Here is a 24,016-nt window from a genome sequence, read left to right as displayed (position 1 = left end):
GAGGGATTCAGATGAGGTGGGAGAGGTTGCCAGGGCAAGACCATACTGGATCTTAAAGGCCTTGGAATGATTTTGATCTTTTATTCTTTTTAAATGTTTATTTTTAAGAGAGAGAGAGACAGAACGTGAGTGTGTGTGTGTGTGGGGGGGGGTGCAGAGAGAGAGGGAGACACAGAATCCGAAGCAGGCTCCAGGCTCTGAGCTGTCAGCACAGAGCCCCATGCGGGGCTCAAACTCACGAACCGTGAGATCATGACTGGAGCTGAAGTCAGCCACTCAACCAACTAAGCAACCCAGGAGTCCCTGATAAGGAATTGATGAGTTTAAGCACGTTGTATTTTGTTAGTTACATAATGAGTGAATTGAAGGTGGTGAATGTAGGTATTGGGAGACCAGTTGGGAGAATATTCCATAGTAGCTAAGACAGTTGTTAATAGCTGGAATAAGAACAATGGCAGTGGGCAGGGATTCAAGAGCTACGTGGAAGATAAAATCAGCAGCATTTGAGGTATCAGAGGTAGGGCAGTGAGGAGGATGGAAGCACCAAGAATGACTCCTGTATTTCTGACTTGCACTGCTGAGTGTTTCTGGTGTTGTTCACCAAGACAGTCAATACTCCACTAAAACTAGACCTGGCAGGTGTGCGGGTGTGGGTGTATTAGCAGGTGAATATCACAGCACTGCTACCCACTGTTGGGTCTGAGGTAATTCACTACATACAGACATGTGCAGTGGCTTATTTATCCCCAGAGGGACAGTCATAACCTAATACTTTTCTTCATCTTTATTTCTCTTTTAATTTCTTGAGGTTCTAGCCATTAATTTCATACCCTACTTCAATGAATGGCCTCAAATCACAGACTTTTATTTTCTTCTTTATTTATTTCTCCTGAATTTTTGTCTTTCTTTTTCTATATATAGTTAGCCACGTTTCAGGAACATCAACAAGTCTCCAGATTTTGTGATCATCTGTTTGTTTTGTCCCCACCTTACTTAGATCCTCTAAACCCATACTTTGATCTTTCTTAAAGCACTCAAAATAATTACCCCAGTTAATGGATCAAGCTGTGCTAAGGCACTTTTTTCTGAGTAATGTATACGCATGTTAAGAAATTTTGTTCCCTTTCTCCCCTGATTCTTGCAAAAAGAGCCCAAGATAAAATATCTTTCCTAACAGTAGCAACAATAAAAATTCCACTAACAATGAACTTGGGTACACATCTGACCTTGACAATACTGAAATTAATATTCACTTTGTGATTCCACTGACATTTATCACTGAGAAGCACCTTTAACGCCCTTACACATACATGCATGCAAGGGGAAGATTGATAATCGCACAGGGCAGAAAACCTAGTTGTCCTCTATCTCTAAGAAGCATCTAAAAGGCTCCCGGTCTGCTGACTGAACCACCCTGAGGATTAAGTTTATTTTATTTTCAGTATTCAAAAGATAAGAAGTTTATTAACCACATGGAAGATTTAGGCTTGCTCAGAGATAGCAGCAGGAAGACAAATAGACTACTGCAGTAAATCATCTCACAGAAGTTGGACGACGACTTTACACAGGGACGCTGGTGCGCAACTCTGGATCCAAGGCTCCCTTTCTTTCTCCAAGCCCAAGTCCATTGCTTCTATTTGCATTGGTGCCACAAAGTGTCAGACCAGTAGGAAGAAAATACCTTCAACTCAAACATTCAAAGGCTATTGATTATGATATCTAGTAAATGCAGAGTAAAATAAGGAAGATAATGACTAAATATGAATGCTATTTAGGCAAGACTTTAATTACTATTTCTTTGAGAAGGGTTAAGTTTACCTATTATATTTGTAACTCCCAAACTCAATTTAACACCAGATTGGCAATCTTCTTGGCTTATTCCTGGTTGAATGTAAGACAGAAGGGTATACATGTAGATCATCACTCTTTAGTATAAATGTGAGCCATGAATGCTCATAGTAATTTTAAAAAGCCACATTAAAAAAGTAAAAATCAAGTAAGTAAAATTAATTTTAGTAATATATATTTAACAAAATAAACTTAAATTTTATCATTTCAAAATATAATCAATGTCAGATTTGTTACTGTGACATTTTACATTCTTTCCATACTAACTCTTTAACATCGTGTGTTTATTTTACATTTACACCTTAAATTGGGCAAACCATAGTTCCAGTGCTAAAAGCCACTTGTGGCTAGTAGCTACCATACTGAACATTGCAGATATAGGCAATGCCACCAGGCTAATTCAAGAACTCATGCATCGAAATGGGGGAAAATTCAATATTACCAAAGACAGTGGTAAAATTACTATAAGAACATTAAATAACAGAGAGGATATAGAACAAATCACATTCAAAGTGATAAAATTAATCAAGCTGTTGGTATAATCTAAGTCAGTAATATGTTAAGTCTATTATTACATTGTTATTTGTGATTAAATAGTATATTAAGTGATGAAACATACCACCAGAAGTAGCAGCAAGTTATTTCTAGGAGTATTAAGAATTTTTGTGAAGAGCTTGGATGAACTACAAGCCAATTAGCCCCCCTGAAAAATGGAAGTAATAATAGTTTTTATTTCATTGCGAAGTTGTAGGATAAGACTTTGAACAAAGACCGTAGATGAAGGGTTAAGATCAAGTAAGTGATTTATAACAGAAAGTAGAAATTATATGTCTAGCATGTTCCTCAGCAGTAGAGTTAGCATAACTCATTCAGATTGGCTTACGCACAATAATGTTGGACGTTTTTAAAACATTATCCTGTCATGGCTGTGTTTTCTGAAGTAAAAAGAATCTTAACTCATTAAAGAACTGCTAAAATGCAGTTAACTTTCAATTAACTATTTTTTCTATTTATTTAAAATTATTATGGCTAATCTTAGCTTGTACACACACACACACACACACACACACACACACACACACACACACACGCACACACGCATGTACGCACATTGTGGCAGGAATGTTATATTAGATTCAAATCCAGGCTCTGACAATGTTAATTTTGACACATTTAATTTTATAATTTCTACCATGAGAGTTGGGTTGGGCCAGAACTCTTGCTCACAGGATATTTCACAGGTATAGGGGGTTGCTATGGGCTGAACTTATAAGGTTTCAAGGTGATGACACACTATTACTACTTTAGCTTGTAGCTGTTAAAATCAGAGTCAACTTGCTCCCATCAACATTCAGGAAGAAATGCTCATGGGATTTTTATCAACTGAAGATCAAACCGTGGAAATCTGAGTGTGTAGTTAGTAACAGTCCTCACTGACAGCTTCTGCAAACTTCGTTATCCAGATGATTCTTTTCACTTGTTAGCCCCCTTAGGGCCACCTGAGCAGTTTGTAGTCTTTAATATACAGAAAGCACCATGTCCTACAGCCTACAAGGCAGGGTTAGAATTGTGGAGAGAGGAAGAAGGTAGGGGCCTATCAAGTATGCTTTTAAGAAAACGAAGGATGTTTCTCAACACTTCTCTGCTCGAGGGACAATGGTTGAGATTATTTTTTAAATGAAAAATGTAGTTTGAGTAATATAAGTATATATACACACCTCATAGTTTGCTCAGTCCTTGCGCAGATTACTTGGAATCTTACTAACAAATCTTTGTGATTTGTAGGGCAGGGCATGTGTTCTGGACTGGATGGCATCCCCCAAAATTCATGCATACCCAGAAAGGCCTTCGCAGATACGATCAGTTAAGTTAAATGAAGTCATACTGCATTGGGGCATGCTCTAAATCCAATATGATGGGTGTCCTTATACAAAGAGGCAAAGAGACACAGAGACGTGGACACAGGAGAAGGACTGCCAGAAACCACCAGAAACCAGGAAGCAGCAAAGAAGGATTTTTCTCTAGAGCTTACAGAGGGAGCGTGGCTCTGCTAACACCTTTGTTTCAGACTCCTCGTCTCCTGAACTGTCAGAGAATACATTTCTGTTGTTTTAAACTGCTTAATGCGTTCCACTTCATAGAGCAGCCCTTGGACGTTAATATAAGCAGTATGATCCCTATTTTATGAGAGGAAATTGAGAATTAGAAAAGGTAACTGATTTCCTCAAAAATATATAGCAGAATATAGAGAACACCACAATCTTGAACCCCTGTCTTTTGCTTTTGGTTCAGTGTTGTATCTGTTTTCAGAAAAAAAACCAAACAAAAGTAAACACAATTTTTGCAAGCATAGCAGTTTAGACATAGGTCTGCTGATGCCACCAGTACGCTGACCCACCCTAAGTCACTTAACTCTCTGATCCCAAAGTTTACTCTTTGCAAAATTCCATAATTGGGATCCACCATGTCAAAGCTATTCTATGGATTCAACATTATGTTTCAGATCATTGGGTAAATACGTTAGACTCGGAGGTAATGAGGGATAGAAGACCCTTCAAGATAGAGAAAAGGGTAAAGAAATGTTGGAAGACAAAAGGCAAATTCCTCCTTAATTCTGTGGCCCCCACTTGGGCCTAAACCAGGCTTCTGCTGGTAAAATTCCTATGTAGTCTCAGCGAACAGGTGATTCAACCTCTGGATCTTTTGTGAACAGACATCCCACTAGAATTCAATCTCCTGTTTAATGAACACAGGCAAAGTACATGTCAGAAAACAAGCTGGTTCTGGGCTAACATTTTTTTGGCAGTAAGTTGCCCCTTTTGGATAGGTTCCTTAGAAAATCTCGGCAGCCGGGAGACTGGGCTGCAGATCAGAGGCTCCTTTTAGGCACTTCTTGCTGGTAGCAGCCACATCAAATTACATTTCACTGTTCTATAGGGAGGTTTTCCGGGAAGGAAGCTTCTCTATGATGGACAAATTTATGAGTGTCGGCTGTGCACAGCAGTGTGCATATCTCTGTAGTGCATTCATTAGGGACATTTGGGCACAGAAGTTTTACAGTTTACAACATGGAGAATTCTTCCACGTTTTTCCAGTTGTTCAGCTTTTCCACTATTAGAAGCTAAACACCACATTTCACTTGGCCATCGACCCAGCAGAATGTGACATTTTCTTTTATTTTTATATTCAAAATATTAGACACATTCCTCAAGCACAGTCTGCTTAGAAAATAAAATGGATTTGGGGCACCTGGGTGGCTCAGTTGGTTAAGCGTTGGCCTCTTGATTTCCACTCAGGTCATGACCTCACAGTTTGTGTGATTGAGCCCCACATCAGGCTCTGTGCTGAGCCTGCTTGGGATTCTCTCTCTCCCTCTCTCTCTGCCTCTCCCTGGCTTATGTTCACTCTCTCTCTCTCTCTCTCTCTCTCTCTCTCTCTGTCTCTCAAAATAAATAAATATAGAAAAAAAAAAGAAAATGAATTTAACAGTTAAAATTAATGTGTCAAAAAAATTAATTCTTGATTTTTCCACACACCCTCCAAGCTAGCTCCTACCCTAGTCTTCTGATTACAACAACAGGCCCCATGATTCACCTAGCTTCTGAGGCCAAAAACCTAATGGTAAATTTGACTCCTGTCTTTTCTCCATCCCATACCGTGAAGCCAGTCTTGTCCCTACCTTCTAAAGGTATCTTGAATCCTAACACCAAAACTTGAGCTACCAACATCTCTTGACTAAACCATTGCATTAGCCTCCTTTCTATTCTCCTCACTCTCACTTTAAATATGAAAATTAGGGTATGTTACTCCCTCTTATATATATGTCTCTTCACTGAGTATGAAATCTACCTTCCTTACTGTGGCTTCCAAGGCTTTTCTTGGCCTGGCCCAGTCACCTGTCGACCTCTGTCTCCACTTCTCCCTCTCCCTCTCTTCTCTCCACTCTCCTGTAGCATGGTGGTCTTCTTGTGCTTCCTTTCCAGGGCCTTGGCTCTTGCTACTCTCTTCGGCTCAAATGCCTCCACCCAAGATTTTTGACGGCACCCTCCCCCCAAATTCATTCAGATATCCCCTTAAATGCCCCTTCTCCAGAAAGGCTTTCCTGACTTTCCTTTCTAGAATCACCTCTATTCTCCTCATTCTATACCCCCTTAAGCCGTTTTATTCTTCTGCATGCTTTATTTTTATTGGTTTATTGTACATACCTATCACTAAAATAAACACCCCATGAGGATAAGTACTTTGTCTTTTTACTGCTGAATTCCCAGTGCTGGAAAATACAGGGTAGCTCTTTGGAGGTACAAGATGAATACTTGTCGAATGAATAAATGAATGGCCTGATAGGGTTCAAACAAATATGGGGAGTGAAAAATGAGCTTATGCAGACTAAGAGACTGATCCATGTGGTGACTTAGCGAGAGTCGGCTTTCTGCTCTCTGCTCTTAAAAATCTTAAGATCTTTTTATTTTAAAAAATTTTTTTTTAATGTTTATTTATTTTTGAGACAGAGAGAGACAGAGAATGAGCAGGGAAGGGGCAGAGAGAGAGGGAGACACAGAATGTGAAGCAGGCTCCAGGCTCAGAGCTGTCAGCACAGAGCCCGACGTGGGGCTCGAACTCACGAACTGTGAGATCATGACCTGAGCTGAAGTCGGACGCTTAACCGACGGAGCCACCCAGGCGCCCCATATAAGATCTTAAAATAGAAATAGAAGAGACTTATGAAATAACCCAAAGAAAAAGGAGATCATTTCAAACACATGTGAAAAGTACAGAGATAGAGATGAACCAATTATGTGCAGTGTTAAGAAACATGATTACATGAGGAATAATGAGAATCCAGAATGGAGGAATGCATGATTAGAGGAGCACCCATTATTGAGGGTTTGGCAAAGTACCAGGTAGCAGGCTAAGTCTTTTACACTAATCATCTCATTTAATTCTCTGAATAATCATGTGAAGATGTATTGTTGTGATCCATTTTATAGACGCTCTTTTAAATTTACAACATTCCTGAAAGATGTTTCTCTTTTATACACAAGGAAACTGTGGCTTAGCATAACTAGCTTACCCCAGTTAGCTAGTAAATGAAAAAGCCAGAATTCAAAACCAGTCTGACTTCTGAATCACTGTTCTTAACCATCTTCCACTTTTCTTCCACTTGGAACTGGGAACACCAATTATAGCTTTAATTAGGTGGTAATTAGTAACTTACTTGTGCAACCATGGGCTCAGAGTTCTACTGTTTGACTTTCAGTTGATAAAAACCCCACAATGATTTTCTCCTGAGCATTGACGGCAACATCCTGACTCTGGTTTTAACAGCTACGATCCAAGGCAGTAACTGCATATCATCACCTTAAAATCTTTCGATTTCAACCCATGGCAACCCCTTGTACCTGTCAAATATCCCGTAATTAGAAATGATGGCCCAACTCAATTTCTATACTGGGGATGATTTGAGGCTTCCCAAGGTGGAAAGTTTGGGCTGAGAAAGAAAAGAGTTTTTCATAGAATAGACCTGTTAGGGGTTTCTTTTGCCTAGATATCTTCCTACAGAGTAGAAATAATATCTGTATTAAAACAATATAATTCAGGAACATTGGAGTTAGAGCACAATAGTCTCATTATTGCCCTTTTGTGTAGCATGTAAGATTTATCATATATTATAGCAGGCAGAATACCAGCCGTGGTTAAAAGAATCCATAAAAAAATGAAGTGATTTAATTTTGGTTAGGTATCATATTAGGTTAAGTCAATTGTAAGTTTCTTGACATGCTCCTTTCTAAATTACACTAATATTTCACACCAGAACACTATATCTATAACATTATGTGTATTAAACAGCATCTATGTGATTGTGCTAATGATATTATGTTATATAATTTTATGTTAAGTGTTATAATACCATAACCTGATATATATACGTTAAATTATATAGTACGTATACACTAATGCCTTGTAACTGTAACTTTAGGTTAAAAAAAAAAGAGGAAATAATTTGATCTCACAGTATGATTTAGAACAATGTATCTTACAGATATATTTTCATCAAAAATTTCATCCCTAACTTTTTTGGTATTATTCTGTTCATCTTATTTTACTTTCTATCCTCAGCACCTATAGAGGCCTTGACACTTGGTAGGTAGGTGCTCAATAAATGTTTATAGACTGCATAGATTAACAAAGCTCAAGAGAGGGTATAAATACAGATGTATAAATATGAGGTATATTTACAGGTATAAATACCATACTCTCTTTCTGTCTTTATTTTTCACTAGTCATGTTCACCAGCTCTCCACAGAATGAAATATAATTGAAGGAGTTCCATAAAAAAACTCAGCTCAGCTGTTTTATCTTTAGAGTAGATTTTTATTTGGCTGTGCCAGCATAATGACAATATCCGTAAAGATGCTCAAGCTCCATTTTGCTCTACTTCAGTTTAGCCAGCAACCTACTTTCATTTTTAATAGGGTCTATAACCAAACTATGCAATTAAACCTAAAATCAATCTATTCTGGGGGGAAACATCTTTATCCCAGACTGGATACCCATACTTCCTCAAAACATCTTATTATTATTATATTTCCATGTCCTCTTTCTTCAAAGTCTCTAATACATATATACATATGTGTGTGTATACACATATATATACATACCAGCATACATACATAATAATTTCTGTTTAATTTTTCACCAAGCAGATAACTTCTCTAAATGTTTGATTACACCAATGGAAGAAGCTTAAATTATGCTTTATGCTCAGAGTAAAAGAGAATAACAGTGAGCCAAGAGAAGCCTTTGGGGAAATGGAACTTAGACTGTCCCACTGCTGAATCAAGCAACACATCATCTTTGTCCTTCATCTTTAAAGATACTTACATTGTTTACCCTGAGAAAATATTTAGAGACCTTTAAGTAACTAACTGAAGAAGATGTTGAAATCTAGATTCTCTGGTCTTTGAAAAATAAATCTTTTATATTAATTCAATGTATAATTCACTTTTCAACATTCAAAGAGCACTAATCTGTTAAATGTTTTTAAAGTTCTGCTTAAAATGGTTGCCACTAGACTACTAGTTCTTGAGAGTCAGAACAATGTCTGACTCGCTTTTGTATTTTCATGCCCTAAATTAGCGTCTAGATTGATAGTGTCCAATAGAATTGTTTGCAATAATGGAAATGTTCTCTATGCCATCCCACATAGTAGCCAATAGTCATATATAAGCCACTGAAATGTGACTAATTAGGCTGAGGAACTGAATTTTTAGTTCTCAATTTTATTTAAGTTTTAAGTGCTATTTAACAACTGAAATATGGCTACTGTGTCTGAATTTAAATTTTATTTTACTCCAATGCACTTAAATAAACACATGTGACTAATAGTTACTGTACTGGAGAGTGAAGTTCTCGAACTTAACATGAAAAACAATTTTTGATTGAATGAATAAATGAATGAATGAACTACAGAGTGATTCACACTTGCTCTGAACTCTTCTAGTATGATTAAACAACCCATCCTTCCAAGCCTACCTCGAATTGTCATTATAAAAGACATAATACCTCACCTAACTGACCATTATATACAAATGGATTCCTTAAGGCTTCTCTCACTAAGGATACCAAACCATAAGTCTTTAATGTCTCCCACCTTGTATTTGTAAAACCTAAAAGCATGTTTTGCAATGAGAGACTTAAATTGCATCAGCATTTGAATGCTACCAAAAAAAGATGGAATGTCAATGCTTATCATTATTTCTTTCCATGATTAACCTACAGTCATGCACATGACCATGCATTGTTCATTGGTTCATGGTCAACTTTGCCACCACAGTCATCCCAAATATTCACTCAAATCACCATGCAGTACAGTTAATAATTGAAAAGCAGCTTGAGTTATAAAATAAATGAGCTAGACAGAACTATGATTTACTTGATTTTCTTAATTTACAGAATCATGATGAAGTAAAAATATAATTGGAATTTAATACCTTGGTCATATAATAAGTATGGCTCAGATTTTACCAGCAAATTTTAAGTAACCAGTTATTCATAAGATGGCAATGTTGTGACACATTTAATGGGATGATGGTATGTTTTCTGATAATAGACCTCAAAGTTCAGTTAGGGATACAAAGATATACATTAGGCAAGATGAGATGACAACCTAGTCTATAATGGCCTGATAAATTATAGGCGGATGATAATTAGGGGAAAAGTAATAAAATATATAAATGGCTGATTTGTATAATAATCAAGCTAGTTCCAAACTATCAAAAAGGTATTATATGAACTTTATTACCTACTGAGTGTCCCACTTTGTTTGTTAAGTGCAGGGCAGTTGGGATTATGTTTCCATGTGATCCTGTCAGGGGCAGGGAGTTTCTCTCTATTGACTGTCTACTTGATGCCAGAGAAGACTCAGGAGCTTCTCATATGTTATCACATTTCTTCTAGAAAGAAGAGGGATAAATCATATCTTCAATTTATAGTTAGGGAAACTGAGGTCTCAAGGATTAAGAAAATTGCCCTAGGATTCAGGTACTAATATTGAACAAATGATGTTCAGAAATTTCTCATTTCCCTCATAACAACTGTATAAGTAGAGCCCTATTCGAATGAATGAATGAATGAATGAATGAGTCAATAAATGAATGAATATCCATGGAAGGAGGGAAAAAAGAAAATATGCCTATGCTTCTGGATAATATATTCTAAAGTGACTCAACCTGGGGGGGTGTGGATTTCACTCATCTTTTCAGTGTAAATATAATGGACTAAGAATATTGCTCACAACTCAAATATAAAAGGGTTTTGTGGATAATTGGGTTGTGGTCTAGCAAATAGGCTTCCCATTCTAACTGAAGCCCTAGGCCAGTATGTGGTCCATTTTAACATTCTTCACGATTAAACTGCCTTAACAGCATCTTAAAGGACCCCAAATAATAATTCAAAAACTCTCCACATGTGGTATGAAAAGATTAGACAAGTCTTAAGCAGGCAGGGACTTAAATCCAGCTGATAATACAGTGGAGAAATTACACACCATAAAGGCAGGGGGAAGAAGCAAGGGTTTAGCAAAAGGAAGATATAATCAGGGGACATAAACCTTCCTTTAAATCAAGCTTTTCTATTCTGGGTGATTATTTCATAAACTGGATCTGGGGCTGTTGATCTCTTTAAATGATTACTACAAAATGTATGCAGTTTTAGAAACAGTTGCTGGCTGATTTATATTTCAGACATATTTTCCATTAGTGTTTATTCCTTGAGAATATGGTTTTCATAATAGAGTTAATATTTTCAAATATTATGGAAAACTTGAAATTCAATTTGTATAAAAGCTATGTAATTTTAGTGTACAATTACTACATCATATTTGGAAAAACAGTGATAAAAGGAGCAACCAAATGCATACCCAGATGAAGCCCATTTTCAAAAGATGAGATCGTTTTGTCAGGGAAAGTAATAATGATAGAATTGCCCACCTCCCTTGCCTCTAAATTCTGAATTTTAGCCAAATAATAAAATCAGCCTTTGAACTTCCTCTAAAAAAAATAACAGTAGGCTCATAAGCTGAGGGGGGGGGGGGTGTGGGGCTAGAAGGGGAGGAAAGGAGAGAGAGAGACAAAGGAGAAATAAGAGAGGAGAGGAGAGGAAATGAAGCACAGGATCTCTAGAATGTTCCATCTTCCTCAGCAATTGGTACACTATCAAGCAGGCTTGAAGAAGATGAAGTGTTCCTTATCTTAGACATATTTTTAAATTGCCAAAATGGCATTTTGTGTTAACAACAGAAGATAAAATACACATATAGTACCTATTAGTCATGATAACATAATTTATTTATTCTAATGTCTGTAATAAAGACAGCAAGTGAGCTACACAGTATTCTTAATGTAAATGAATTGAAGGAGTTGGCTAACTGTTTTGTACATCTAAAGGATATTCTGAATGTACTGTTTATCTAGCCTGATTTATTCTTATCTATGTATCTACTAAGTAAGAGGGGAATTATCTAAGGCAATTCTCAACAAAACAGAATCAGGTCACTCCCCACCCCCATTCAAGTAAACAATGGCCTGTAAAGGAAAGAATTCTTACTCCATGCAGCAGTAAGAACAGAAGTGATTTAATAATGATACTGTTATTAAAGGCCAACACATGGTTAGAATTCTAAGGTCATTATTATGCCCTTGGTGAAAAAATTCTAAGCTCCTTCATGTTACCAAAGCAGAAAGATTCTACATTTCATTTTCTGGGGAAAAGATCACTTATATCAGGCAACAGTTCTAACAAGCAACATACTTTATTCAGTCAGGCATTTAGTTTTATCATCATTTATGCTAATTTCTAAGCAAAGTAAATGCTTACTGAAACCAGCACACATAAGGTCCTCTGCACAAATTCTCAGACTACTTACTGAATGAGGAGGAATGGAAGACATACAAAAGGGCTAAGGCAGCTGTCTTTGAAATACAACACTTGCTTGAGGAAGCAGGCATGATGTAATTTAAAAATACAAAAATAACTAGACACTATGCCTCAACCATCCCAGGTAATGGGCCCACATGCAAACCCATGATTGAAATAGTAATATTTCACTTAACAACTTCCTACAAGTTCCCTTACTTTGTTTTGTTATTGTTACACATTTGGAATATTTGCCTCCTTAAGAATCTTCTGAAATCCATAAGTGCTATTATTTCATTACACACATATGCTTTTCTAACATGCTTCAGATGGCAGGAAACAGTATTAGGAACAAAGCAGATGTTCATTAAACATATTTATAAATTGAATTATGTTACTGTTTTTGTTTTATAAGCTAAGGCCATATGTGTGATACAAATAATCACTGTCTGATTTTCTTTTTATTAATGATACTAAATATGGTAGAAAATATTATATAATTAGTAGTATTTTCATGAAATGAGTCAGGGTCAAATGAAAAATACTTTCTTGTTCCTTGGCTTTGAAAAGTTGGCATAAGAGAAAGTAAGTTAAAAATAAAACTCTATAAATTGATATTTTTAGTTGGATACTTAGAAACAATGGAATTGATAGAAGAAAAAATAATGTTGCTCAGTCTTAAAAAAACAAGGCTGTCTCCCTATGGTTTTTATCAGAAACATAATATAATCATGGCCAGTCAGCCTTGAAATGTACACTAAACAAATTCTTAGGATACCATTAAGATTAGGAAGTAAAGAATTCAGATAATTCATAGATATTGGATCTTTCGAAAATAAATAAGCTTTTAACATTTATGTTCTACCATTACAAAGTTAAATGAGGTTTTCCTTTAGAGAGTTTCTGATGAGTTTTTAAATTGTTGGTCTGCATACAACATGGCATGCACCATTTAAAAAAATTATATATATATATGTGTGTGTGTGTACATATATATATATATATATATATATATATTTTACCTAATTTGTTTTTATTCAACTTTGTTGATTATAAATATCATATATTCATAAAAGATATTGATTCTCTTTATATATGATCTATAAAGAATAAGTTAATAAAGAAACTGATGACTAAAACATAGACATTGTGAAATGGAAGTTGGCATTATTTAGTGATTTAAGTACAAACACTAAAAACGTTCTCAAGAACAGATACTTAGAGATAGAACTGGCTTCATTTATGGGCATAACAACCAGTGATGTCACCTAATGTACTGCATGGAATGTGGCTTAGTGCCCTGCTGTAGCTTCTGGATCCTGTGTTGGAGCCTGTATTTCCTAAACATTATCTGATACCTGTACATACTATGCCTTTAAAGATGCTGTTTGGCATTTTATTTCTATGAGACAAATATTTCTAAGATTTGTACAGTTCAGCCCTCTCTCCAACCACTAACACATTTTTTATTCCAATTTCTTAACATTTAGTCTTTGTGACCTTGTCTGAGTAGAAAAAAGAAGAATGTAGATTTTGCTAAGTATAGAGCATGAAACCAGCACTAGACTACATATCAGAGGGTTACTGCTCCCTCTTCATCAACATGCTAATTTAAAACACCCAAAAATTGACATGCAAAGATTATTTCCTCATATTTATCAATTAAAAGATTTCTAATTTCTACTTCACCATCTTCCAAAAGCATGTGAGATGATTCTAAAATGAAACATAGGTTTTTTTAAAAATAAAATGAACAGGAACCCAAACGGAATAGTATCATGAATGAAAAGAAAAAGGAGTAGATACAACTAGGTGTCTAAATAATGTAGTTTGTTACAAGTAGTCATTCATTTCATTTAGACTTTCGATTATAATTTTTAAAAATTTTAACAAGATAAAGCTGGCAAACTGCTCATCAGTAATCAATCTTTCCAAATAACATTAGAAGTTTAATAGAAAAAAAACCACAAAATTTTATAAGATTGACATCTTTCAACTGTATAGCTTTGGAGCTATTCCATTTTAAAAGTAGAAATCCGTGAATTATAACATGGTCAAAGAACATTCAACTGTTTTACTTTGTGAAGATGTGGTTTAATATAGTGATTTTAGTTAGAGGATCATGAGATTGGTCAATAGTGATTATCTCTTTTTATTTCTTGAGCTGTGGCTTGCTTTTGGAATCTCCTTAAGGGCATTCAGTGCATGTTTAAGTTATTCGATAAGTCCCTGTATTTGGAAGTCCTATATGGTTGTTCTTTCACCTTTGATGTTACATTCTTGATAGACAAACTTGGAAAACCCCATAAAAAATCAGTGGAGGAGACTGATACCCAATGTGGATGATAAAGGCCTGGCTGGCAGAGTTAGTCAGTTACTTACTTAGGAGTGAACATGTAGATTGCGTGGATGGATTAGGCCTTAACAGTTGTCAATTTGCCGTTATGGCCTAAACAGGGAGGCCATTTTATTAAAAAGTTATCTTACCTTTAAAAATCCTTGAGTTTAATGCGTTGCTTCAGAAATATTCCTTCCATCTTGTTACCTTAAGAAATTTCTATGACAGGATTCAAGGATATTGCCAGCAAGAAGAAATAGTTTCTAAATGTGCCCTTCTATTTTCATACTCACACTCTGGCTGAGTGGCCACTTTGATGGGTTGAGAACTCTCTCCTGGTCCCCACTCATTGTAGGCCACAACTCGGAAGGTATACATGGCTTCTGGCTTCAGGTTTCCCACAGTAAGCTGAAGGGACCCAGGCTGGGATGTATTCAATGCTCGTTCCCTGGGAAATAAAAGTTTCAGGGAAAGATTATTTTAACATGAGTACTTTTAGCCAAACATTTACTTAATGTGCCAAAGCAGTGAGGTGGACCGAAGTCTGCTTTCTCATTTAGTGTTGACTCTGCTGTAAATCAAGGCCTCTGGCTTACTATGGGAAATAGATTGGAAGGGCCTACAAATAAATATTACAGGGTTCTGGGGGAGTTCAAGTTTATGCCATTCCCATGAAACTTGCAAACTAAAGTCTTTTCCCTTGACATTTTACAATTTAGAATTCACAACTCATGACAAAGAGCTATTAAAATAAGAAAAAACATCTGGAATGTAGACAGGAAGATGCATTTTGTAAACATCCGGCTAATGACAGAAATCAAGGTTTCAATTATTCCACAAATCGGTCTTTGTCAGTATTGCCAACAAATGCATTTATGCATTTTCTCTCATTGTATGAAAGGAAAAGGCAGATGCTAAGTGCTGATGTGCATGGAGCTTGAGTTCCTGTGGTTACGTTAAGTGCAATTAGTGAAGGAGGGTAGATTCCTTTCTACGTGAGGAGAAATTGCAACGTGTCTACTTGCCTTGTTCATCAAGCCACATCTATGTGTGTCCAATTCATTTCCCAATCAAAAACTGCCTCAGTGATTCCAGACAAATGAATTAATCTGATCATGGTGCAAGGTGTAGTACATATTAAGAGAGGACAAGCCCTATGAATATAGATGCTAACATACAAGAAACAATAACTACTAAAGTATTATTTAAGAACACACATTATTGTAGACCATTTGTATCCTCAGTGGTCTCTTATAATTTACTGACAGGTGAAGAAGGAACTCCTTCTAAACTAGACAACAGTTTCCTCCTTCTCCTTCTCCTCCTCCTCCTTATAATTTACAAGCCCTCTGAATATAGATGCTAACATATAAGAAACAATAACTACTAAAGTATTCTTTAAGAACACACATTATTGTAGACATTTGTATCCTCGTTGGTCTCTTATAATTTACTGACAGGTGAAGAAGAAACTCCTAAACTAGACAACAGTTTCCTCCTCCTGCTCCTCCTTTTTTTTTTTTTTTTAAAGACAGAGTGAGAGAGAGAACGTGCATAAGTAGGGGAGAAGGGCAGAGGGAGAGAATCCTAAGCAGGCTCCATGCTCAGTGCAGAGCCCAATGCAGGGCTCGATTCCACAGCCCTGGGATCGTGACCTGAGCCAAAACCAAGAGTCTGATGCTCAACCTACTGAGCATCCCACCCAGGTGTCCCTACTCAACTGATACTTAAGGCTTCTATTTCTAGATACTGTCTCTTGCATTTCAATGGAATTATATGTGCGTTTTAATTTTGCCATGGGGTTTTATTATGTTTGGGGAAATATTTAAAATGTCTGTCAGGGCGAATTAGGTCTCCAAAGAGAAAAAAAACCCACAAAGTTCTAAGGGAATTAATGGTGATTCTTGAGCATCTATACAATCTTAATTTGACTGATATAGCAGAGACTGGCTGGTTCATCCTCAAACTCATTTCTTCTTCATGTGCTTGCCTGTATTTCCCAGCCCCTGTGGGAGCGAGACAAGGTCACGTGACCGAGCATACCCAGTGAGTTTGAGGTTACACAACATGTGCTGATTCTAGGTCTGGCCTAGAAAAACTGCACACGTGGTCACCTCTGTGTTCTCTTCCTTCACCTGTGGGCCTGGGGTAGTCAAGCATGGGAACCTTGGGAGCCATATAGGGATGATGGAGCAGTCCAGATTTGCAAGAATTCTGGAGAAGAGCTGGGAGAATGCTTGTCAATCAGGAACATCCTTTTTCTACTTTATAGAGTCAAACAGTTTTGAACCATTATAAATATTAGGGCTTGTTCATTATAGCAGGTAGTGTTATTTTATCCATTACTGCTAATAATTAAAATATGTACCCAGAGTGGTTACCAGGGTGTGGGGGGAGAGAGGAAGAGGAAGTTATTTAATGGGTAGAGAGTTTCAGTTGAGGAAGATGAAAAAGCTCTGGAGATAGAGGGTGGTGATAATGCTAATACATTATGAATGTACTTAATGCCACAGAACTCCATACTTAAAAATGGTTAAACCTATAAATATTATATTATGTATATTTACCACAATAAAAAACAAACACCCTGTATGAATCTACATATAGCCTAAGGTTTAGGTATTCCTTTAGGAGTGCTGTGTTAAGTTGCTGCAAGGCTGAAGTGTGACTTATAGGAGGGGAGGGAGCTGGGTGGATTTCAATAGTAATGGAAAGTAGGTAAGGCTAAGACATCAGATAATGCTCCTACATACCATGTATCACACTACTCTCTTCTACCCACCTAAGATTATGTAGGCCAACAAGTTGCTTTATAAAAGAAAACCCTTACAATCAGAACATATGCCTTGTGGATATATGGATTTTTGCATCTTATTTAGTTTTCTTTAGCAGAACCTTTAGATACATTGCCTCATGCAGCTCTTTTATATAGATAGTATGATTTTATCATTATACAGATGCAAAAGTGTCATCTGGAAAAATCGTGTTTTGTTTTTTTTTATTTCCAAAGGCCTTACAGTTAGTAGATAGCAGAGTTAAAAATGAAAGCTGGGGATTCATCCTTTAAACCAGTATTGATATCATTTAACAACTGTGGGGAAATGAGGGGCTTCTTTGGATCATGGGCCCTTTGGGTAGAAGATATAAGGCCATAAAGGAGAAGGCATGCTAGGCATTCAGAAACCACTGTGAGATGAACCTGTCAACTGCTGTGATATGTTTCCTAGAATCCAAGTAACACAGTTGTCATGAATGTCAGATTTGCATACCAAACTTCTTGGGTATCTATAAGGAAAAACGGCTTTCATAATCAACTTTATTCTGATACTACTAAAGAATTCAGCGGAAAGATCTGTGTTCCGGGACATGCTGGCATAATCTCTTGAACAGATACTCTTCAAAGGAAAAAGAGGTAAGAAAATCTGGGCACGTAAGAATGTCAAAGATCATCACTCACATATACAAGTGGATTCTGGTTTTTATTATGAAGAGAAGAGTTTTAGGCTCCCATAATCTGTATCAGCCTTGAAAAAGTATCCCAAATTAATAACAGTCATGAAGAAAAGTATACTCGTGAAGTATACTCAATATTATACAAAGTGTGAATAAAACATCTTTAGAAAATATTTCTATGGTAGCAATCTGGAGAAAAATACAATTTAAGCAAATAAAGGGTGCTTTCTCCACAAATAACTTCAACACAACTCTACCCCCCTACTGTAACCACATGCCAGCACTGCCCTGGGTTGACCACCAGTTTCTTCAATGTACATTCTTTTTCAAACTTTTTTAATGTTTATTCATTTTTGAGAGAGCGACAGAGCATGAGCGGGAGGGCTAGAGAGAGAGGGAGACACAGAATCCGAAGCAGGCTGCAGGCTCTGAGCTGTCAGCACAGAGCTTGATGTGGGGCTCGAACCCACAAAGTGTGAAATCGTGACCTGAGCTGAATTGAAGTCAGATGCTTAACCGACTGAGCCACCCAGGCACCCATTCAATGTACACGCTTAATGGTTTAATAATGATTTAATCGAAACACTTCAATTTATGTGCCACTTTTCAGAAATCTGCTCATGTAATCAAAGTGAGGTCACAATGAAAATATTTTTTAGACTGGAGTGGCTTCATCATTCTTAAGTCTGGGGTTGTTCTTTCGGCTCTCTCAGTTTAGCTGAGCCTGAGTCCTCAAGTGCTAATTGGTGCCGTAAAAATGTTTACCTCATAGGGTTTCTAGAGAATTGAATGAGATGCTGGAACCACATAAAGCAGTAGGCATGTGCCTGGTCGTCAACATGAAGTCTCACATCCATGGTAGTAACTGCTGTTATTTTTATTATTATAACAAAATGCCACCATAATCTCATAGGAAATAAGGACTCTGGAGTCCAAGAAGAGGACTTTTCCACAAAGTATTCAGAACTAGAATCTGAGGAGAGAAATTAATAAGAGGTACAATGCAGAAGAAAAAAAATACATAAATGGGTTTCACTGAACTCTATGGGCTTGCTCCCCCCGCCCCCACCCCACCCCCCTCCTCAAAAAAAAAAAAAACAAAAAAACACCACTTTTAAAATATTTACTGTAAAGTTAATTTTGTTTTCTGAGATAAGTTAAATTTTAAAGGTGGTCATAACTAGGGGTACTGAACAAATTCTGATAATGAAAATAGTATTATGGGGGCGCCTGGGTGGCCTAGTCGGTTAAGTGTCCGACTGTGGCTCAGGTCACGATCTCACGGTTCATGAGTTTGAGCCCGGCATTGAGCTCTGTGTTGACAGCTCAGAGCCCGGAGCCTGCTTCGGATTCTGTCTCCCTCTCTCTCTGCCCCTCCCCCACTCACACTCTGTCTGTCTGTCTCTCTCTCTCAAAAAGAAGCAAACATTAAAAAAAATAGTATTATCTTTAAAAGGTGTAGGCTTCACGGACAGCACACTGAGAAGGAATTGGTGTTCCCTGAATTCACAACAGAGCCCTGTGAAATGTGACGTCCACACTGCTGGTGTCTGGCCTGTGTTGCCAGGCTGCTCTGGTGGTTCCTTGGGCCCTAGTGGAGGGACTTCAAACTGCTGAAGGCAGACAAATGTATTCTGGGAACCTGGTATTTCCTGCCTGTTGCCCCTCACAGATTGGTTCAGTTGTAAGCCCCAAAGACTTTCAGGCACTTTTGATCGTTCCTTTCATGCTTTAATAGTTGAAAAATAAAATACCACAAATCATTCCCAACAAGTAAGTAAAACTCTTGAGTTTGGAAGGGCCATTTATTACTGGTCTCTGGTCTCACAATAAGCCGATGCGAGCCACCTGAAGTAGTTACACTCTCCAGAGTCTCCACGTTGGACCAGTTGGCAATTACAATTTTCTCTCTGAACACTCTGGTCCACATTCCTCTGTGAATGGGCAAATAAACCAACTAGGTATTGAAGAACAAAGAATAATAGATGTTAGGAGTTTACCCAACTATTGTGTTTGGGGTGTTATGCCTGTCACTGTACCAACTATCTTCGGGAAAGTAGCAGGGGCTCAGACCAGCTGTCTCTTGGTGAAGTTCTCTCCTATGACTCTAAAGACGTAACTGCCCTTCAAATCCACAGAGCTCAGATTCATGGCTGTGGCATCAGCTATATTATTGACAAAGTTTCATTCCTTCACTTCCGTTCCACCTGACTCCGAGTTGGCAGTGTGGAGCTCAGGCAGGTTCAAGATCAGTTGGCTGAAGTAAAGGGAACAAGTCACTTGTGCCTTCTAGAATTCATTCACTATAAATTCATTCAGTGAAAAATCACACCAAATATAAATATAAAAAGTCTGTCTCCTCATGCTGCCTGAAACAACTATAGGCAACTTGCCCTCCTCTTTTATATGGAGGCCAAGAAGAGTTCACAAATAGGAGACATTTCTTTCCTGTAAATTCTACTTTTAGGTGCTTTGGGTTACCTGGTGGAGGTTTCTTAGGAAATAACTGCGATGTTCTAAAAGCACACACTTTGACCTAATAACGACAATGCTGCTGCTTTTCAGAAATCAGATGGCTAAGTCTTGGGTGCTGACACATTGTGAGCCATGAAGTCCAAGATGGTATTTGCACAAATTGCATTAAGACCTAACTCTGGGGGCACCTGGGTGGCTCAGACAGCTAAGCATCTGACTTTGCCTCAGGTCATGATGTCACAGTTCATAAGATTGAGCCCCACATTGAGCTCTGTACTGACAGCTCAGAGCCCAGACCCTGCTTCGGATTCTCTGTCTCCCTCTCTTTCCGTGCCTCTCCCGCTTGTGCTCTGTCTCTGTCTCTCTCAAAAATAAATAATAAACATTAAAAAAATTTTTTTAAAGACATAACTCTGGTTAGGCTGTATTCTCCTGAGCCTGAAGCCAATTCCTTCTCTGGTTTGTACTTACAATGTATTACAGTGTAATAGCTTTTCCTTTTTTTTTTTTTTTTTTTTTTTTTGTCATTAGTTTTCCCCATTCCTTCTTTCCATTGATAAGAGATACTCTTCTAACAAATGTAATCTCTCAACTCCATGCCCCAAATATTGTGCTGGCTGCCATTTTATGGCTAATACATCTCAACTCCTTGTGGCAAGATCCAAAGACCTTCAAGATGTGGCCCAAACCTTTTCACACTTACCTACAATGAGTGACCAGGCTCTGCAACACCATAGCCATCTCTGTTTCCCCGGCTATTGCCATTCTGCCTTTCATTAGTTTTTAGTTTAGTTTAGTTTAATTTCATTTATTCTGGAGTTATATTCTCCTGACTCATAGTTCCTTCTCACTTTGGTAAAAGCTTGTTCATTCTTCAAATCCAATTCAAAGGAAATCACTTGCTGGACATTTCCTACCATCATGTCCTCTGATTCCAGAAGCAGAGAAGCCACATTCCATTCACATTTTGTTGGCACTCAGCATATATACCCACTAAAAACTAGCTATGCTGCTGCGGCTCACAAATTTTTAAATGAATGCATAAATAAATGTAAAAAATTAATAGAATAACTGCATAACATTCCCACACAGTGTGATCTCCAGAATGTTTAGAGAGATGGATTCAATTCCATTTTTCCACCTCAACTTAGTTGTGTGGCCTTTGGCATGCCACCTCACCTTCCTAGTTCTTGTTTTCATTATTTGAAAACAGGGCGGGATCTACTCAAAGGGGACTTTCTAATCTAATATTCTTTGTTGGGAATAAAAAATTGTGTGTGTGTGTGTGTGTGTGTGTGTGTGTGTGTGTGTTTTCACTGCATTCAGCACTTCCGCATTTACATTTCAGAAGTAAGTGCAATTTAAGCATAACACTGTTTCTTACTGGATCATTTATAACATGTCCTTAGTGCACATATTAAGTAAACATATATTGTCTCGCCCAAGTGCACCAGGGTATTAACATTTAGTTACAGGTGTGAGGTGAGCAAACAATGCTGTCTTGAGGTATCAGACACCTAATTAGTTGCTTCAAGGGGATGAGTTACACTAATGGTGATTTATAGGGAAGGAACTATGCTATTTCTAATGGAAAGATTTTTAGCAACCCCTTTTTATCCATTCCATTTTCACGTTCATTTCTTTAGTGAGGACAAGAATGGTACAATGATGAGAAGATTTCAAAACTGAAATATGGTGTTTACTAGAATAGGGCTCAGAGCAATAGCAGCAGCAGTTACCCAATGCTATACTCCTTATGATTCCAGAACCAGAGAGTTTGGAATCAAGTGCTATCTTGAAGGAAAAGCAGTTTCAGAGATGACTTACCACCAGATAAAGCATAATGGAAAATGGAGATCATCTATTGGGTCAGAGGGAGTTTTGACTAAACTTTGGCTAAGAATTCTGTTTCTGGTTGAATTTTTAAACAGCATAGTGCAAGAAACAGACTTGTGGAAAGTTTACTTTAATATATCTCTGTTTCAGTGTTTACTACGTGCCCAAGACACTAGTTACATAACAAATAGCTGCTGCAACAAAACATAAAAAAAAAAACAACAACTATCTTTTCATGGAAAAAAAAGCTTTTTGTTTCAAGTTGTTTATTTTGTTTAGTTTCAGCCTCTGCCCCTTAATAAATATGACTCAGTTCTGAGACCTCTTCTTGGTTTTATTTCTCTTTGGGGTGGAGGGATGACCCATTTCTCCTTTTCTAGCTTCAGTCTTCATCCATATGCTGACAAATTCCTGACACAGATACATGTTTCTGGCCCAAACTTCTTCTCTGAGCTCCAGCCAGTTTCCTTCTTCTGAAGGCTCTACTTGACATAACCACTTGAATGTACGTAAAAACCAACACATCTGAAGCTGAATTTATCATCTGTGTTTTCAAATCTGGGTCTTTTCCGGCATCCTAATGTCAGCGAGTTACCCTCCCATCCTTCCATTTAAATAAGCCAGAAAACTAGGAACTGTCCTTGAACACATCTGTTGTCTCACCATGAATGGCAATCTGTCACCTGCTCCTATCAATTTCACTTCCTAAATATCTCTAGAATGACATGTTTCTATTGCTTCATCTCTAGTGATCCAGCCTCAGTTTGATCCACCATCATTTATTGCCTGGACTTCAGCTATAGCCTCAGTGGCTTTCTGACATCCACTCGGCTGACCACATTGGTCTAACTTCCACTCTTAAGCAATAGGCATCTTTTCAAAATACAGATCTGACCATGGCATAGACACCATGTGCTTTCCATCTCTCATAAAGCACATTCCTTTCCTTCAGGCTCTTAATTCAGTGTGCAGTTATATATGCTTCAATGGAACAATCCTCTCAACGTTGCTAACCTGCCTCCAAAAAGACTGTTGGCTTCTCTATTCTTCCCAACACAGAGCTGGACACACAGGCAACTCACAAGTGAATAAAGGGTCATTCATTTGTATATGGCATTTATACAGAGCATGTTTTATTTTTCAGTATACCCTAAGTCCATTGGAGGAATTAAATCACCATTCTCTTATTCAATGATCTCAGAACATTTTGACGTAGAAAGGGCAGGGTTTTACATTTTACAGAGAAGCAGAGTGAAAGGGGGACTAACTTTGCCAGCCTTTAGGCCAGGACCAGAACACGGAGCTTTGGAATCTGAGTCTTGCTGTCTTTCCTTCACAGCACCCTCCCTTTATAAGCAGTTTCATCAGCTGCACAGTCGTCAGCATTGGGTAGCAGGAAAAGAATACATAAACGCCATGGTGAGAATGTAATGCGCGATGAATTCTAAAATGAATCCTCTGTGTCAATCATGAAAAGGTGGCCTCTAATCCTGAGCGGTGAGCAGAGGTTTTCTGAGGCAGCATAAAGCAATGTAAACCATACAGGTCTGCAAGTTGGAAGACCCAGTCCAGCCTTTGTTCTGCCACAGAATGGGTGTGTGACCTTGAGCAAGTCAGGGGCTATCTTGGAGTCTTCCCTACTTCATTTGCAAA

The 24,016-nt window shown here is 37.7% G+C and overlaps 1 protein-coding gene across 2 annotated transcripts in view; it reads right to left on the bottom strand.

Annotated features, from left to right (window-relative positions):
* The window catches only part of DCC (DCC netrin 1 receptor), a 1,130,837-nt gene that overhangs the window by 305,876 nt on the left and 800,945 nt on the right, over window positions 1–24,016 (bottom strand). For both annotated transcript variants that reach the window (XM_027068985.2, XM_027068988.2), the window contains exon 9: window positions 14,893–15,047. In XM_027068985.2, the coding sequence (XP_026924786.1) occupies window positions 14,893–15,047 (155 nt within the window). The remainder of the gene's footprint in view (window positions 1–14,892; window positions 15,048–24,016) is intronic.

The sequence above is a fragment of the Acinonyx jubatus genome, chromosome D3 (assembly GCF_027475565.1).
Source record: "Acinonyx jubatus isolate Ajub_Pintada_27869175 chromosome D3, VMU_Ajub_asm_v1.0, whole genome shotgun sequence".
Classification (NCBI taxonomy): domain Eukaryota; kingdom Metazoa; phylum Chordata; class Mammalia; order Carnivora; family Felidae; genus Acinonyx; species Acinonyx jubatus.
The sequence above is the reverse complement of the archived record's forward strand: the minus strand, read 5'-3'. Positions and strand labels throughout refer to the sequence as shown.